Source organism: Nannobrachium achirus (genome assembly GCF_963921795.1).
Source record: "Nannobrachium achirus genome assembly, chromosome: 8".
Lineage (NCBI taxonomy): Eukaryota > Metazoa > Chordata > Actinopteri > Myctophiformes > Myctophidae > Nannobrachium > Nannobrachium achirus.
The window spans coordinates 27,114,798-27,133,864 of record NC_137817.1 but is presented as its reverse complement, the minus strand read 5'-3'; the positions used below and the strand labels follow the sequence as shown (position 1 = coordinate 27,133,864).

The following is a 19,067-nucleotide window of genomic DNA, read 5'->3' as shown; positions in this document are numbered from 1 at the left end:
TCTGCAGTCATTGGATGTTGTCTCCCTACTCTTCAATTGAGAACTTTATACTTGTGTCAGGTAGTGTAGGATACCCACTGTTTGGCAAGTAGTACTACCTAAAGCTCATAAGCACAATATCTCCCGTGGACAATAGTTTTTTTTTGTAAGCGGTAGAAATCTGCTCTCTCAGGTTTGAAGTTACAGTATGGATTGCAGCTTGGGGCTTAGTGTTCAATACCTTATTTTCATATTTGTACAAACCGTTTACATACACATTTAAATACGAATGCGTATTGTATAGTAGATGCTTGGTGGTGCTTACTGCTTATACTGTACTAACAACACTTTGGCAAGCCACAGCAGTCAAAGTACAGTAAAATCTGGAGTGTTCATTTATTTAACTCTTGAGTTAGCTCTGGATTTCACTGTAACAGTTTGTTGCTAATCAGAAGCTTGGCTAACTGCTCGTAATTCTCCCCACAGCACAGCATGCTCGCACATACACATGCATCCACATCACAACAATCTCTGATTGCAGACAGTTGGCAGATATCTCTCATTACAGTAGCTGCTGATTATGTGACTTGTACTGTATTTACGAACATTTTTGATATTTTCAGGAGAATCTGAAACATTGAATGAAATGGTAAAAAGTAGGCTACTAAAATGGTAAATGGTAAATGGTGCATTTATATAGCGCTTTTATCCAAAGCGCTTTACAGAGATTGTGCATTACATTCACCCATTCACGCACACATTCTACACCGGTGGCGGAGGAAACCATGCAAGGCACCAACCTGCTCACCGGGAGCAATGTGGGGTTCAGAGTCTTGCCCTTCGACAATGAGAACATCTGTGACTGAACTGGGTTACTGCTCTGATTTTGTGTCGAAAATAATGAAGTCTCTTCTCAACTGCTTTCACACTGGGACCATTTTGGGGTTAATCATGAAGTCATGACCCAAGGGTATTACATAATACAAACTTCCTCTATAAGTTGGTGAGCTCTCAGAACATTTGGCTCCACTGTCTGAGACCCCACTGGTCTAAATCAGTGGTTCTCAAAGTGGGGTGCGGGGACCCCCAGGGGTCCCTGAGGGGGTTCCAGAGTGTCCCCAGTGCAACACTTTTGTGTTGTACTGGGGACCTTCTGGAACCCCCTCAGATGGGGGTCTGTGGCCGAAAACATACTAATTTGGGGGTCCTTGACATAGAAAAAGTTGTGTTATATGTTGAACTGAGCCTCATTGTAACAAGAGCGATATTCCAGCATAACTGTGCTTTGCTCTTCAGCAGAGATAGTTATTATTCTTAAAGGCCCTACAGTATTCTCTGCTGTGTTGTCCTTGTTAGCCTTTTTCGAATCAGTACAGTATTTGAAACATTCGAGGAAATAATGATGCCATACTGCCCCATTTATGAGGCTTTGTTTGAAACCGGACGGGACTGCATTGTTTTCTCATAACACAGACATTGTTCCCAGTCACATCTTAAGCCAAATAGCATTGCACAGTTTTAGAAAATAGCCATTTGAAGCCCCATTGACGTGAGCATCGAGTACGTACCTTTTCTAAATATTATTTCAAGTAACTGGAAAAAACGCTTTCAGAAAAAGATGACTGGCCTTTGGCAAAAGTAGGTCATAACAGTGTCTTGTTGCATGAGGAGATGTGCTTTCTGGTTCTGTTTCTCAAAGGAAACAGTTATGCTTTTCAACATGGCAAAATCATAGAATTTCGATGTCCCGTTGTCTCGAATTCCCAGTACTCCAGTTAGGGTTACGGTAAGGGTTAGGTTTAGGGTTAGGGATAGGGTTTAGGATTTGGGTTAGCATTCACCAGGTTAGCATTCTTCACCAGGTTAGCATTCACCTGCGTCAACAGGTTAGCGTTCAACTGCGACAGCAGGTTAGCCTCAGACTACTGGCCGCTCGAAACAACAGCACATCGAAATATCACTGCCCTTAACCTTGCATCTCTCTATATTATCTTTTTCATTTTTTTCCTGATCTAAAATCCCAACAACTTGTTCCAGTGCTACTCTAATGACATTCCCAATCACTGAATCAGAATCAGAATAAGCTTTATTGTCACATCACAGGGTTACAGAAGTAAAAAAGTGGGTTAAATTCGTTTTCATGCAGTGTTCCCATTCCAATTGGGGAAAAAAACATGTATTAATTGTCCGCTTTTACTAAAGTAAGACATTTGAGTACTTTTTCCACCACTGGCTGTTCTGCACCACTTGGCTTTAATCTTTGAAATAAAAATCAGGTCAAGAAATGGTGCAGCCAGCAAGCTTGTTTTTGTATGGTGGCTGACTGATTTTGGCAATTGTATTTATGGTATATAAACAATTTACATGGCTGAGTGTGTGCGTGTGTGTGCGTGTGTGTGTGTGTGTGTGTGTGTGTGTGTGTGTGTGTGTGTGTGTGTGTGTGTGTGTGTGTGTGTGTGTGTGTGTGTGTGTGTTTTTTGCATTGTATTAATTATTGTTTTTTCAACTTGACTCTGTACAGGATAAAGGACCTCAGATGTCACGGCGAAACAACATCAGTGTGACATCATGTTCTTCCCTCTGACTGTCTGAACACAGGAGGGATGTGAGCATCATGTCAGGCTCATACTGTGCCACTCAGACAAGTGACAGGCCCTGAAGCGAGAGACAGACCTTTTAAACTGATGCGATGGATGGCTGATTGCTCGACTGTTCCTGTGAGCTGTTTGTAAAATGAGTGAGAAAGGAGAGCCCATCGTCACAGGGGGGCTGAGGAACAACAACCAGCTGGACCGTGTGACATCCGACGGGGACGCCAACGCCAACGAAATCCAGACGGGGGAAGGCAGGAGGACGGGAGACACCGGTACAAGTCTGTATGGGTTACGGAGTCAAACAGCGGAACAGGACAAGGTCATCATCTGGGGCACAGACTCCCAGTGCGACGACCCGGAGCTGGCCGAGTTTGAGATGCTGGAGTGTCAGGAGCTGGAGGCGTACCTGGTGGGGGAAGGAGAGGATTATGTCGGAATTGGAGAACGGAAGGAGCTACATGGTCAGTCGGTATCACACAGCGGGGAGGCAGCAGAACCAGCAATGCACAACACTAACAAAGAAGAGATTCAGTGTGGTACCGTTGACCAGGAGATCAATGCCTCTCATGCCTCTGAGAGCAGAGGAGGTGCTGGATGTGTGACCAAGACAGAGTGTGGTTCTGAAAACGATGTCTTTGTGACCTGTCTGTCCACCTTGTCCAGTCTAGGGGGAAGCTTGGCCAGTGCCTTGGACACTGCAGGCCAGACACATACAACAGATTCCTGGCACATTGTATCCAGTCCTTACCGGACGATCTCAGAAGACCTGACACTGGCCTCTCAGTCCTGTACTGTCTCAGAAAGAAGCGAGGTCCTTCAAAGGGCTGAGCGTCATTCACTCCCCTCTGCAATAAGCACAATACAGAAGAAAGACGTGGATGTGAATCGTAATTCAACGTCTCCCTCTGAGGAGGCCATTTTAGAAGCACAAGTGACCAAAGCAGTTCCTCCAAATATGGCGCACATCGAGGATGTTGTTGGAGAGCACAACGGAAACCTTAACCAGACATATAAACTTGGAAATGCTACTGTGATGGAGGGAAACGGATGTCATGGTCGAGGAGGCAGCTATGGGAGGACCACTCAAAACTGTTGTACTGAACGCAAAGACTCAAACACAAAGTCGCTGGAAGAAAGCAGCAAGAAGATTGATAAAAGCACCCAAGCAAATGAGACCCCTGACAAAAACCATAATCTTCCTAGAACAAAGGCAACACAATCATCAATTGAATCCAAAGCCATAAAGAAGCAAGCTTCATTTGATAGAAGTTTCAACAAACAAAACTCCTTTGACAAGACCTTGAAGAAACAGCCCTCCTTTGAGAGTTCTTTAAAGAAGCAATGCTCTTTTGAAAACTCTGTCAACAGACAGGGCTCTTTTGAGAACTCACAGCAGCGTTCGAGAAATTCAAGCCTGGAGAGGAGGAAGCCATGGGGAAGTCCTAGTCGACCAGCTACACCCGCGTCCCCCAAAACAACCCCTAACAAGAGGCCCCCTGTTTCTCCAGCCAAGGTCCAGGGCACCAGAGCACCCAGCTTGGAGTGTAGTGACCCCTCCCAGAGAGGAATCACTGGAGTCAAGCAGCTCAGTAAGGTGAGCAGTTGCATTCCGAAACCTGTTGCTCCCCAACAGAAAGAAACTGAGACTCGGAGGTCCTCTCCCCCACAGAAGCCGAAAAATGTTCGTCCAAAAATCATCACCTATGTTCGGAAGAGTCCTCAGACCCAGGGCCATGTCACAGAAGCCCCACATGAGGCCTCTGCTGTCCCACTTAAACTGTCATCTTACCCCAGTCCCCCAGGTCATAAAGAACCAAAAGTTGGTCCTCAGCTCAAAGCTCCGCCTGCACTCTGTTCCTCCAACCTGCTGTTTGACAAGTATCGCCAAGAGATGCAGAAGACGGGCTACTGCCCAGCAAGCATATCTGTGACTGGCACAAAGGCCGCACACAGCACTGTCACTCATAAAAGTAGTGAAAAATCTGAGAGCTTTCATGGAGAACTGTCAGAGAAATATCTGCTGGAGGTAAGAAGTACAGTAGTGATGATTTTGTGAATTATCACAACGTCATGTAATTTAAGTATGTGTAGTATTACTTACTTATGCCATTTTGTGTCGGTTAACCTCATTAGACAATAAACAGCTTTTCACAGTGTCATTAGTTCATAGTTCCATTGTTGAGAGTTAATAAATGATAAGTGTTGCAGTGATCATCTGTGCTATGTACTGTTCTTCACCAGCACCCTCCTCAAGATGCAGGCGGTCACTTTCGCTCCTCCAGAGCCCTCAGGACTCAGATGGGGCTGGGGGCTGTCAACAGGCAGCCTTCAACCAAGTCTAGGCCACATCAGACGGGTCAAAGGGCAACGATGGCCCTCAACCAGTCTGGCCAGGCAGCTGGAGCGTCCACCCATGGCTACCAGGACCTGACAGGTGAGACGGCTCTCCACTGTCTGAATGGCCATGGTCAAAATGATGGCAAATATCCCAGTCCAAAGACCATTCTCCACATGTTGTTTGAGCGTGCTTTGTTTTATTTGTTATTCAGGGCTCATTAGAAGAGGAAAAAGAAAGTTATCTGGGGATAATTAATTAAGTTATTTAGCCTTGTCCTACAGCTATGCGTCGTTAGCTGTTTTGTTAAAAACATCCCTTTCTACTACGTAGTAAAATCTAAGAGTTAAATGATCTCTTAAATGGATTTTACGGCATGTACTGGAGACACGAGAATGATGAGAACGTATTCTTCCATACTGTACTCTCATGTCTTTACCAAGCCAGTGAATATTATTGGAAAGTGTTTGTGTAAGCGCTTTCTCTATTCCCTGCTTGCTATATCAAGCACCAGAGTAGAGTAGGCTGTATGCTAGTTATTGGATGATATACCCAAACTATTTTCAGTCTCAGCTTTGTATTAGTGACACCTACTGTAACTGTACTATATGTTCTTGACAGTCCAAGATATTTACTGTGTCACAACCAAGTTAACCCAGTGCATTTGACATCAATAACTTGGTTGATCAGGTTATTATTGTAAGTTCTATTTGGCACCACTCCAGTTGTGAACATGGAGTTCAATTACTTTTGCACTTGAAAACAGGTATATTGTATCTGAAAATGATCAACAGCAGTAAGTATTAATTCAAATGTTGGTTAGATATTTGTTTCTCTTTTATGTCTTTAATGTTTTTACTGTGATGGGCATCTGACACATGACTTCACCTGACTCGGGGAGCATACTTAAATTGTCTGCCTGAACTTGAATCACTCAGTTTCTCATGCCAAATTTGACTGACAGATTTGAAATATCTATCTTTCTTAGCTGCCTGTTCCTCCCCAAGATGAAAGAAATGAACATCATTTACATCATACAGCAAAATCACTTTAAAAAAAATGTTGTATTTATTTTTATTTTTTGATCTGTGTTGTGAAACACACAGATCCAATACTACTGCCGAAAACTGTCTAGAGCGGAAGCAGTTCGAAAATGCTCACAAGTCCTCGCCGGCGGAGCTAGGCTCACGTCACGTGTTGGTTTATATAGGGTGTGCCAAATGTAGTTCTAAGAGCGGCCATTTCTTGGGTCAACACAGCCTTACACAGGTGTTCTGATTAGACTATAGCATTAGTTCTATGCAATCAAACAATTGAAACACCTGTGTTTTGACCCAAGAAATGACCGCTAAGGACTACAATGACGTAGCCGCTGGCACACACTATTGGATGGTGCACGCTCGCTGCTGCAAAGGAGTGAAACCCATCGCTTTCCTCTAGTAGTTGCTTTTGTCCCCCCACTGTTAGCTATTGGTCCTACCTGGCGGCAGACCAGGATTTTTGTTGGAATAGTCTCTCCACAGTGGAGGGACACTCTATGGTCTTGGATTGGTCTATTTATTTATGTATTTATGTTTTTTCCACGACCGGCGCCATTGCAGCCGGAGGAGGATAGATAGATAGATAGATACATAGATAGATACATAGAGACATAGATACATAGATAAGATCTCCGTATCAGTTGCACCACTAGGCCTAAAAATAATTTATAATAACATAAAAACAATAACACTAGTCATAATAATAACAATAATGATAATATCTGGATTCAACACAGATCAATTATTGACAATATGTCAATTCTAGTTTTAATTTGTAATAGTTTCTCAAAAGAAAGTGCAGAAATTATGTAAATGATTTGACATCCAGTCTCTTTCAACTACCCTGAAGCTATCATGGAATCAAAAACCACAGTGTTGTTCACCTTAGTTAACTCAGAACTGGCAAGCGTTTAATTGGTATCCAAACTGGGGATTTGAACGTGTGTGTCAAAGTGGAAGTCAGATGGATGCTCAGTAGCATTAGGTTAATTGGACATAATCAGGAATGTCAGAGCAGGTTTATCTCACTTCCTGCGTGTTCTCATAATATCTTCAGCAGATCACAGGAGACCAGGGTCAGAGACCGTCCCCAAGGCCCCCCTGATCAAACCGGGCCAGTCTGGACTCCGACCTCCAGGCTTCGCTGCCCTGCCACCTGCCCGTCTGGCTGCCTTGGGTTTCGCCCACAGTGCCAGCGTCTCCTCTGTGTCCAGCAACCAGTCCAGCGACAGCACCCATAGTGACCCCTGCAGGCCCTCTCAGTGTGAGTAACACATCCTCCCACAAGCGTAATTTGTATAGGGTTGATGGGTTTAATAAACCCAAGGGCCCCCCTACTGGTGACAGTATTACAAATTCATAGGCTATTATATCACCATTGTCAGGTGAAAACCTTGTATGTCCGAAACCGTTAATTTTTAATTTTAAAAATGATTTAAACTAGTGAAAACAGACGATCTACAAGCACACAACGCCTCGCACCGCGAGGCGTTGTGTGCTTGTAGATCTGCTGTTTTCACTACTTTTGTGCGACAGCCTTGTCTGATGAAGCAGGGCTTTGCTTTGCGAAAGAACGTACAAATTTGAAACTTGGAGATGCGAGGTTTACACCTGACAACGACGATATGTATTTTGTAATTTCCAATATATTGGGGGACGGGGTCTCTAATCTCCTAATCTATGGGCCCCCCTCACAGCAGTACAGGGCCCTTTTGATCTGAAAACCCATGCAGAATAAGATCTAATTTCGCCCCTGCATCCTCCCTTTACATAATGTTTCAAATAGATTCTCACATGTTTCCTTCCAAGCAAAAGGAAAAAAACAATGAATAAAGAACCTTGAAATAATCCACAGTATATTTCTAGATTAAAAAGGAAAAAAAAACATTTCTCTCATTGTGAAACCAAATATTGTTTAAGATCAGTGTTGGGTAAAGTAACTTGTTAAGTTACAGCATTAATGCCATTAAAAAGTAATCCGTTAGGTTACTTCGTTACCCTCTAACCCACTGAGAAAAGTAACTTGTTAGTTTACTTCTCTGTTACAATTAAAACCCACTTGTGAGGAAGTTTGGTAAACACAAAATCCAGAGTTCAGCCTACCGGAGTGTTGTGGAGCTGTGCTGGACTTCACCATGGCTAGTTTGCATTGACGTTGATCTCCTCCTTTCACCAGTAAATCCAAAAATAGTGTGAATACTTACTAAAGGGCGACCTCTCTGTCTTCTCTCAAGCCCTGCCATGTCGTGCACGACTGTAAATTAATGTAAACAAGACATGAGCACAGATAAGTTCTCCTTTGTTGCCAATAGATGGCCATGTAACATGTTACACCAAAAGTCGTAACCTAGAACTGTAGAATGACTACGCAACCACCACAGACTGCAACCCATCTCTGGTCGGTCACCTTTTTCTGTGTAACAGTCAGTGCCTCAGTGGGTGTTGGACCTGCATGCATGTCTCCTTTGACAGAGACGATAGCTCATTCATTCAGGAAAAAGTACAAATGTGGATTCTTTTTCCTTTGTGGCAACAGAAAGAACGGGTCTTAAATCTAACTAAGTAACGCTATTATTTTGGAAAAGGTAACTGGTAACAAAACTACTAAATTGCAAAAATAACTTACACTACGTTAAGTAATGTCGTTAGTTATAACGCTGTTACACCCAACACTGTTTAGGATTAATATTTAGGTTACTTCTGTCTTCTAACTCAATGACCTCTATAGTAAAGAATCACATTTACTAATATATTTGTGATTACATTGAATAATATACTGTGCATGTACGGTATCAGTATCAACTGACTGACTACTGCAGCATGCAATCTCAATCAAATCCAGTTGCTCGGCTTTAATTTGCCTCCTGTGGTCATCATTTAAAGAAATCACTACCGGTCAAATTATATTGAAAAGCTGATATGTCAGTGTGTATCTCTCCTGTTACTGGACCTCAATATGTTTTGGGTTAATTAACCCATTTAGAACAGGTACACAGTATTATGTATTATTATTTTATGCTTTAGCTATTGAAAAATTGCAGATATACAAGCTCAAGCTCAAGTTTTCTTTTGTAAAACCCATGTTTCTATGCCAGCAATCTGGCCAGCCATCATCAAAGAAAAGGTCCTTTTCACTTAACTGGAGCTCAGTTGGTCTGTTCTTGAGAGACTACTATGTCAGTGGTTCTCAAACCTCTTCATGTGAAGGACCCCCAAAATGATATTTATTTGGCCACAGACCCCCATCTCAAAATATCTAGTTCCAGGGACCACCCAGAAGCAAAATTTGAGTTACAAACGTTCGCTTTGAAAATACAGTATATTCAAAGATGTGCACACATTTTCACGACTTTTTCAAAAATAGCAGATCTACAAGCTCGCAGCGCGGCACTCGGTGCCGCGCTGTGAGCTTGTATATCTGCTATTTTTCACTGGTTAAAGCATTCAATAATTCTAGGCCTATAATACACACCTAGTCACCTAGAGGACACTTAAAGCTTCTGTGTAAGACAACCCCCTGTGAGACAGATTTGTTGGCTCATGGATGTCATTTGGAACGTCAGGCTGTGATCCACTTGGCTCATACCTCCTGAAATGTTTAACGGCTCACGCCGTGCCAATAAACGTCTCACGGCTTTGATTGGTTGCATTGGGTGTGAAATGCCCAGAGCCATGAGCCCTGTCTTATACTGTATAAACTATAGGCTTTAATATCTGTTGTGTTACTTAGGCAGTGGTTCTCAACCTGTTCTCAACCTTATTTGGGGACCCCAATGGGGGTCCCCAAATAATTTTGGGGGGTCCCCAGATGATTAGCTTAATGTGAAACATTACCAACATACAGTATAATTGTATAGAGGGTATCTGCACATTTTTAAAGTGTCAATTTAAGGAATTTTAAGAACCTTTTAATACCTCTAAATTTTAAATAACAAATAAACATTGGCCATATTGTCAAATATTAAAGGCAGAAATTGTGAAAATAGCCGATCTACATGCTCACAACATGTAGATCTGCTATTTTCACAATAGAACCGTGTTATACAAAATGTAATGCCTCAACTCTTAGTGCTTGTCAGGGTGGGGGTCTCCAGTTAAAATATTATTATTTTGGGGGTTGCGGCCTGAAAAGGTTGAGAACCACTGACTTAGGATAACAGTGTAGTCCATTAAAAGGTTAACTTATAATTTAAGTAACATTTAAATTATTTAATAACTACCACATTTACCGTAATTGCCGGACTATAAGCCGCGGCTTTTTTCCCATGTTTTGAACCCTGCGGCTTATACAACGGTGCGGCTTATATAAAGATTTTTCCAGATAACGGCCAGTTAGTTCGTTTTACAATGGTCTTTAACTCTCCTACTGCCAGATTATTTATTTATTTATTGGGTCTGGTGCCATCAAAAAGCGGCTTACCTTTGCGACGTTATAGTAGACATTTATTTATTTATTTATTTTTTATTTTTTTGATTGTGCAATAGTGCACTTTGGTCTGCCAGGCAGCAGAGGGCGGCGTCATGCGAGAATGAATGTGAATTTGCCTGTTATGTGTTGCCGTACATTCAGACCAGTCACTGGCCACAGAGCCTTACAGCCAGAGGAAATCAACAAGGAAGTGAATTGGTCTCCGTTGATGTTAACGCATAATGGATTTTTTACACCATCACCGCGGAAAATGTGTTTACAGTACACGGCGGCGCGACCCCTCATCAGCTTCAACAAGGTAAACGAACGAACGAACGAACGCGAACGAGCGCCGTATTGGCGCGGAGGTCTCTTGAGAATTGGGGCGAACAGGAACGTCCAAAGCAGTATAAGAGTTAACAAGGATTTATATATAGATTTATACAGCTAATGGCCACCAGGGGCGCTCTAGCGGGAAGCAGGAGGGACACCTGCGGCTTATAGTCAGGTGCAGCTTATATATGTAAACATTTTTTTTCTTCCTAAATTTAGCTGGTGCTGCTTATATTCAGGTGCGGCTTATAGTCCAGCAATTACGGGTAAGCTACGGCAGATGACAACGGCAGCCAGAAATGATCAGCGCTCGATAGATAAACCTGCCGCCACCGCCGCCGTCTCTACTACGGCAGGAGATAGCTTTCCACGTTGCGTCTACAACGCCTGCTACGTAGACTCGTCGCCATGGGAACCAAAGAGTTCAGCGAAAGGTGTGGGACCCCGTCACCGACGGCTGTTTGCTTAATGATTTGGACCGCAACGGCGATTTCGTCATAGAGCTGTAGTCCCGCCTCACGTCGCGGTAGTAGAAACGGGCTCCTTATATTCCCCATTATGTCTGTGCTCAAACCTGACTGGAGCGTTTTTTTTCCCCAGCCTTTCAATTAGTCTCGCACACTCCTGTTCCACTGCCGGTACAGGACAATAAGTGCTGATTCAAACCCGCTATTGTCTGCCTGGAAAATGCTGACCTGTTATAGAAAAATGTCCTCTACCTGCTCCCTTTATCTATTTCTAGCTGCCGTCTGAAGTCCGCTTCAGAGGGAACGCCTCTGTCGTTGTAACAGTTTTTTGCCTACTAAACTACTTCCTAAAGGCATGTTTTCACTACAGTTCCGGAATTTTTCCTGCAAAATACTTTTACATACTTTTAAATATACTAATTTTCAACTTGCCGGGAGTTTTGTTTTCTGGGTGTTTTCACATGCCCTCATTGGCAGAAAAAATGCTGGCATAGCCATAAAATACGTCGTTTTCACTAAACCATTGTCGCGGTATGAAAGTCCGTGTTGCCAGACTTTGTGAGAGAACTAAGCAACCAGGTATACGAAAATAAGACCCAAAAAGTGATATTATCTAGGCCACACGAGCACTTTAAAACTATACGCATCGCCACATCAGCTACTTGAAAATTACCGATCTGCAAGCTCACGACAAATAAAACGCAACCAGCAACTATCAATATATACAAGCAACTTTACAAATTTAATCCTAATAAAATAATTTGTGTCACATTTTTAGATAAGATAATAAGCAGCGCCAGGAGAGGGATTCGATCCTGAGGCTGTATAATGATCAAAATAGGGATGGTTGAAAGTGAGTGAACTGTTGCTGCCCTATTGGACTTTATGGTACCGTATTTAGAAATTGCATTTCCACCCCCCAAATTATTCAAATTAAATGCATTTTAAATAATCGTTTAAATCTATTAATTATATTAACTGTGGCTCTCCTTGTTGTATGTCAGACTTCTCGTCAAGTGACACCACATTTGTTCCTTGCTTTAGACAGCTGTGAGTCTTTCACTGCTAGCCAGTAGCCACACTAAGGGCCAATTACAATGGTGCTCTCCTAAGTTTAGTACAAGTCAAGTAGATGGCAGTGTTGACACTGACAAAAATTAAATAAAAATACAATGGTGAACGATATACTGTAGTTATAGTTACTGTATCGTTATAGTTATCGTGCCTGGTGGGAATTGGCGCTTGACTCTCTTCTTTTGACCCCAGACAGACTGCGAACCTTGCTCCAGTCAGTAGCTATGTCCGCTATCCCCTGCCCTGACATGGAGGTTGTCCAACTAGAAAAAAAGAAAAGAAAACAGCTGTTGTCTCATGCAGGGCGTGTGTCCCCATCCTCAGCCTCTGTAGACACTTGTATTTCTCTGGCTCTCATTCTCTATTTATAATCGTCAAAAACAGAAGCCAGGGGTGTGGCAAGACAAGATCATCTGTCTGCTTGCACTCACACTAGAAGACAACTTCTCTCCCAAGGATATGAGACAGTTATTACAGTCATAACGCTTGCTGGATCTTCTCCTCAGATCCTGATGCCATAGTTTGGCCATATAATGGTCTCTTCTCTTTACCTCCAGTCAATGCTTCTTGAACAAAGACAACTTTAGGCTTTCGCTCAAATGTACGCTGTACTGGGTTATTTCGTACCTTTTCTGACACTGGTCTTTCAGAAAGTAGCCTCCACCAGGGATGAAAACCTGTTTTTATGTAAGTGTTTTGCCATTGCTTTGTGTTGTGCTACATTTGATATGGATGGATTCTGTGTTGTTATATTGTGTAGTTAATGTAGTCACATCCTGAGTGTGAATTTTGAGTTAAATTGACACTTGAGATTTTATATTATAGAAACCTTAAAATAACACATTATAAATGTAATGAAAAAAGTCTGAAGGCATATAGTGAAATGTATTTGACTGTAATATTATTTCACTAACCAAATAAAGTAAGTGAAAAGAAACTGTGAACACAAATTATGGATTGGAATGCAGCCATTAAATAATGTCGTCCAGACATCAAAATGCCCGTAGCACAGACACCATGTAGACAACTGGCAGGTTGGTAGCTGTGCCCCCTCAGCCAGCATGGTTCCATTAGATGTTTCCATACGACTGTGCTCACTAGGAACTCACTCCAGCAGATGTTGTGACTGGGAATGAGTGCATAATGATTACCAAGTCACATCCAATGTATCTCTCCAGGTGGTATACAGTACTGAGAGCCTGCTAGGACATCAAGCTATGGTACACAGTCAGTTACATTCAGCTGCTTCAGTCAGGTTTTCAGCTGCTTGGCCCAGTACAACGTGTTAAGATCCTAATGATGTAGTGATGTTTGTGCATCATGTTTATTTTGATTCATTTGATCAGTCCACAGATTTCTTGGAAAACAGGTTTTTCTTGTAGTACACGAGGAGGTACATACTGTATCTGTGTAATGTAATATTCTGACGCTTTTTAGATTGACTGCATGTAAAATTAGTAATTAATCGAATTGACTCTGGACATCCCAGTAACTTTGGTTCCGAACGGTTAACACTTTCATGAGATTTCTTGGGGGAAAAATATCACATTTAGGTTCAGATAACCATCTGTCAAAGAGGGTTAGGTTTAGATTCCATCTACGATCAACCTTGACATCTTAATAAAACATAACTGTAGATGCCTATCTTGAAATCAAAAGCTATGAGGTACCGGTATAAGTGTTGTGAGGAGGAGACATTAACATTTGTATATGTGGCCGATTCATTCTGACAGAGAGGGCTGCATTTTGCTGAAGCGTACTGCACCAGTCTGTGGATGCTCACAGCAAAAGGGGTAGAGTTTTTCATGCAGGGTAGAAACATACATTTGCCAATGAGAGTCAAACACAAACCATCTCCCTCAGCCAATCAGCTTCTGCCTCAGCATCCATTTCTAGAGGGTACTTAGTTTAACCCGTGTAAAAAAAAGCATCTGCTGCTTCTCCCAGGTGAATAGTTTCCCTGGCAGTAAGACGTGCCACTGTGCTTCAATTATAATTTGTTGTGGGGTTCACATAGGCCGCAGACATTTTAAGCTCCAGTAAATGTTAACCATTTTCTTACCCACAGTATTATGCTACAGTATATGCTACAGCAGGGTTCCTCAATAGGCAGCCCGCAGGCCATTTGCGGCCCGCGGGGGGCTACTGTCTGGCCCCCACCAACCCCAGTAATAATGGTGGTATAAGAGCAGCAACAACACTAGTATATCGTCGTTGTCAGGTGGAAACCTTGTATCTCCAAATGTGTACGTTCTTTCGCAAAGCAAAGCCCTGCTTCATCATACAAGACCGTCTCACAAAAGTAGTGAAAACAGCAGATCTACAAGCACACAACGCCTCGCGGTGCGAGGCGTTGTGTGCTTTTAGATCGGCTGTTTTCACTAGTTTAAATCATTTTTAAATGATAAATGCAAAACGAACGAAAGATCTTCACCCAACAACGACGATATCTGAACTGTCGCTGGAGTAGCGGGAACGCCACCGCCACCCCCTGCAATGCTGTGGCCCTCGGCTTGGTACCTTAGACATGATTCGGCCCTTGGGGAAAACTAATTGGGGAACCCTGTGCTACGGTATGGTGTGACTATCTATAACTTGGGCTAAAGAAGTAATGCACCTTGATATAAGCAAAATGGGTACCAAGAATCGGGGCAGAATTGTCCCTGTGATTTTTCTGTGATTTAACCACCTTCCACCAGGCATCCTTATGTTGAGCATGCCATTTATACGGGAAATTGTAAATAAATGTACTGTACAAGCTCACAACAGTAGATCGCTATTTGTTGAACGATAAAGTATATTAGCCCTTAATCATTAAGGCCTACTTTACAATTAAGGCTTAATGGTTAAGAGACACGGGTTTGCTGTAATTTAGCTGAAGTGAAAGGTGTAATTTCACTAGATAATAAAATGTGCAGTGTAGTGCAATTAATAGTAGCAGTGCTGTTTTGGTACAAGCAGTGTCTGTTCAGTATTTTATCAGCAGTAGCTGGTCCCTTTAGGCCAGCCAGTGTTTCATCCCACTGTGTTGACAGTATAAGTCACCACCCTGAATAATGTTATTTAAATTCAATTCAAGGACATAAACATCCTCCTACTCTGCCTGCTTTTCTTCCTGACTGGAGACTACAGGGCTCTTTTTCAGCAATGTTATGTCAGCATGTTGGTATTGATTCAATAAGTAGAGATGAATATTTCATGACAGTCATTCAGAGGTTTGGTTTGCAATTCCAGCATTTACAACGTAATTTTAGATGATGGGCATCCTATCAGGTGTTGGATTCTTCTGTTAAAAAGGAAGTCCTAAAGAAACTCTATACAGTATTTAAGGGAAAAGGGGTTTGCATTCATAAAACATAGGCATGTTTAAGTGGATGAAGAGTTTTTGTTCTTGTGTAAATTATATTTTATTCTGGGACTAGCATGGCCACACTCTTAATTTCTTTTTAATGATCAGAAACCTTTAATGTCTGCACAATGCCAGAGGCATAACACTTATTACATGTGCTCATGAATAATTGAATTGTATTCATCTCTCTTATCTTGCCTTGATAATTTGTGCTGTACGGTTCGGAAGAAAATAACCACCAGTCAAAAGCAATATTGCTTTGACCGGTTATAATGTATTATAATCCACATATAACAGTGTCATAATTATAGTTATAAGAACTCATTTATGCTTTATAACAACAATCTAACTTTGATAGATAGTGGTCTGTCATGCATTTGACTGTATAGGCCAACTTGCATACTTGTTCATTTATTATAGAATTCATGCATGTTAACCCATTTAGGCCTAGAATTATTGAATGCTTTAACCAGTGAAAAATAGCAGATATACAAGCTCGGTGCCGCGCTGCGAGCTTGTAGATCTGCTATTTTTTGAAAAAGTCGTGAAAATTTGTACAAATCTTTGAATATATGTATTTTCAAAGCAAACGTTTGTAACTCAAATTTTGCTTCTGGGGGGGTCCCTGGAACTAAATATTTTGAGATGGGGGTCCGTGGCCAAATACATATCATTTTGGGGGTCCTTGACATGAAAAGGTTTGAGAACCACTGACATAGTAGTCTCTCAAGAACAGACTAACTGAGCTCCAGTTAAGTGAAAAGGACCTTTTCTTTGACTATGGCTGGCCAGACTGCTGACATAGAAACGTATAGGTTCCGAACGGAACCATGTTTATTTAATACCGGAGGACAAGGTCCCCCTATGGGATAACCAGCGCCATCTGGCGCTGCAACAGAGTAAAACTCATAAGCTCCCGTACGAGAAATATCATTTGTCGGTAGGGCTGTCAATCACAAACGAGGGCGCCGCCCCCGAGTGTATAAAAGCCCTGCGGGCTATCATAACTTCCTCTAAAGCCGCACCTCTGCGCCCGCAACTAGCGAACCGAGGGGCTTTATTCGGGGGACCTTGTCCTCCGGTATTAAATAAACATGGTTCCGTTCGGAACCTATACGTTTATTGTCATACCTCCAGACAAGGTCCCCCTATGGGACTCATATACTCCCCGAGAAGTCATGAACCGACAAGACTGTCGTGCACACCGACCACACCCGGAAAGGAGGTCCTGTCAACCGACGTGACCCCTTTCAGGACTGATCCGACCCAGACCCACAGGGCCTGGGCGTGTTCAGACAGAAAAAGAGACCCTGACAGACCGAGGCCCGCCTTATGCACTAAGGGCAGACACAGGTCCACCTTATAAAATTGCAATAAAATAAGGGAAAACTCAGGGTCCCCCCCCACGTATCCTAGAGACAGCAGCATGCTATCTCCGGAAGGGGAGAGAGAGCCGCCCCCCTACGTAGTAGGAAAGGCAGCAGCACCCAGAACCGTATGCGCCATAGCAGAAGGCGCAACGTCCAGGTGATAGTAGGTCGCAAAGGTGGACGGCGAAGACCAATTCGCCGCTGCACAAATCTCCTCAATGGAGACACCTTTGGACAAAGCCCAAGAGGTAGACACACCCCTAGTACTGTGGGCCTTAAGTGCTTCCGGCACTTCAGACCCAGACCGGGTGTAAGCCAACCTAATAGCATCCACAAGCCATCTCGACAGAGTGGGCTTGGACACCGCTTTCCGTTGACGGGCATTCATGACCACGAAAAGCTGAGAAGTAGACCTGCTGTCCACCGTCCTATCACAGTAGGCCTTCAGGGCCCTGACTGGACAAAGACAATGAAGACGCCTATCCTCCTCTGATGCAAACGGAGGAGGATGGAAAGCCGTCAAAACAACAGGTTCCTTCGGGACCACCCGGTTCTTAGGAATAAAACTCAAATGAGGTTTTAGAAGAACCTTGGAGTCATTATTGAGAAACCTCATACAATCAGGGCTCACAGAGAGCGCACGAAGGTCGCTCACACGCTTAGCCGTAGACAAGGCAAGCAAAAGAGCTGTTTTGAAACTTAAATGTTTCAAAGAGGTCCTCCCAATCGGTTCAAAGGGTGCCTTGCAAAGGCCCTCAAGAACCACTTGTAGATCCCAAACAGGAAACAAGGCTCTGGTCACAGGTCTCAAATGGTCCACACCATGCATGAACTGGACCACCTCAGGGATTTTAGAAAGGCCTTTACCTGCCACCCCCAGGTGGCAGGCATCAATAGCCGCTAAATAACCCTTCAGTGTAGAGAACGCCAGACCAAGGTCCAGGCGGTCCTGCAGGAAATCTAACACCCTCTGGGCCGAAGCTATATGAGCCACCACAGGTGGCTCCTGTAGCTCACACCAGTCCAAAAAGGCATTCCACCTTCCATCATACACAGCCCTAGTAGAGGGGGCTCTAGCACTCTGAATAGTGGCTACAACCATCGGTGAGAAGCCTGCTGCAAGCAGGTTCTCCCTCTCACGGGCCAAACCCACAGGTCTAGGCCCCGTGGGTCTGGATGGAAGATCTCGTCCCCTGCCTGGCGCAGCAGATCCCTGAGCAAGGGAAGCCGCCAAGGGGGTCGAGAGAGCAGTGGGGTGATCAGAGACCTCCACACTCCCCTGGATGGTGTCACCAGAAGAACCTCCTGGTTGGAACATCTGATCCTCTCCAGAGTGGGAAGAATCAGTTCCAGAGGTGGAAACGCGTAGAGAAGACCTTGTGGCCATTCGTAAGCAAACGCGTCCATCCCCAGAGGAGAAGGTCCCCTCACTGAAAAGTAAAGGGGACACTTCGCGTTCTCCTGGGAGGCAAAGAGATCGACTCGCGGTCGACCGAACCTGGAGAAAATCTGCCTCACCACCGCAGGGTGGAGAGACCAATCCTCGTAACGAGGCTCCCCCCTGGACAACAGATCGGCGCCGCCGTTCTGAAGGCCCGGGACATGGGAGGCTCTGATGGACCTCAACCGAGGCAAGCACCAGAGGGTCATCTCGCGCGCCAGCTGATCCAGCGTACGCGAGGAGAGGCCGCCCTGTTTGTTGAGATAATACAGGGCCGCCGTGTTGTCCGTCCTGACCAGGACATGGCAACCCCGGAGAAATGGTTCGAAATGCTTGAGCGCCAAGTAGATCGCCATTAACTCCAGATAGTTGATGTGGTACTCCAACATGGCCTGGGTCCAAAGACCCCTGGCTGAGCGCCCCTCGTGGGTGGCGCCCCACCCTGAGCGGCTGGCGTCTGTGGTGATCACCTTGCGTGACACCACTTCGCCCATGGAGACCCCACTTGTCAACAACGCCTGGTCCCTCCATGGGACCAGAGCGTCCATGCAGACCTGGCTGACTGTCACCTTCCTGTACCCTTGCAGGGAAGGAATCCTGAGCGCCAGTGACCACCGCTAGAAAGGTCTCATATGAAACCTGCCCAGACGCAGAAGTTGCACTGCTGAAGCCATCAG

The 19,067-nt window shown here is 43.9% G+C and overlaps 1 protein-coding gene across 1 annotated transcript in view; it reads left to right on the top strand.

Moving 5' to 3' along the window:
- Positions 1-2,712: 2,712 nt before the first annotated feature.
- Positions 2,713-19,067, top strand: part of mtus2b (microtubule associated tumor suppressor candidate 2b) — a gene marked incomplete at both ends in the record, with an annotated part of 40,483 nt that continues 24,128 nt past the window's right edge. The window contains 3 exons of the mRNA XM_080731791.1: positions 2,713-4,599; positions 4,815-5,007; positions 7,009-7,212. Of these exons, the coding sequence (XP_080587917.1) occupies positions 2,713-4,599; positions 4,815-5,007; positions 7,009-7,212 (2,284 nt within the window). The remainder of the gene's footprint in view (positions 4,600-4,814; positions 5,008-7,008; positions 7,213-19,067) is intronic.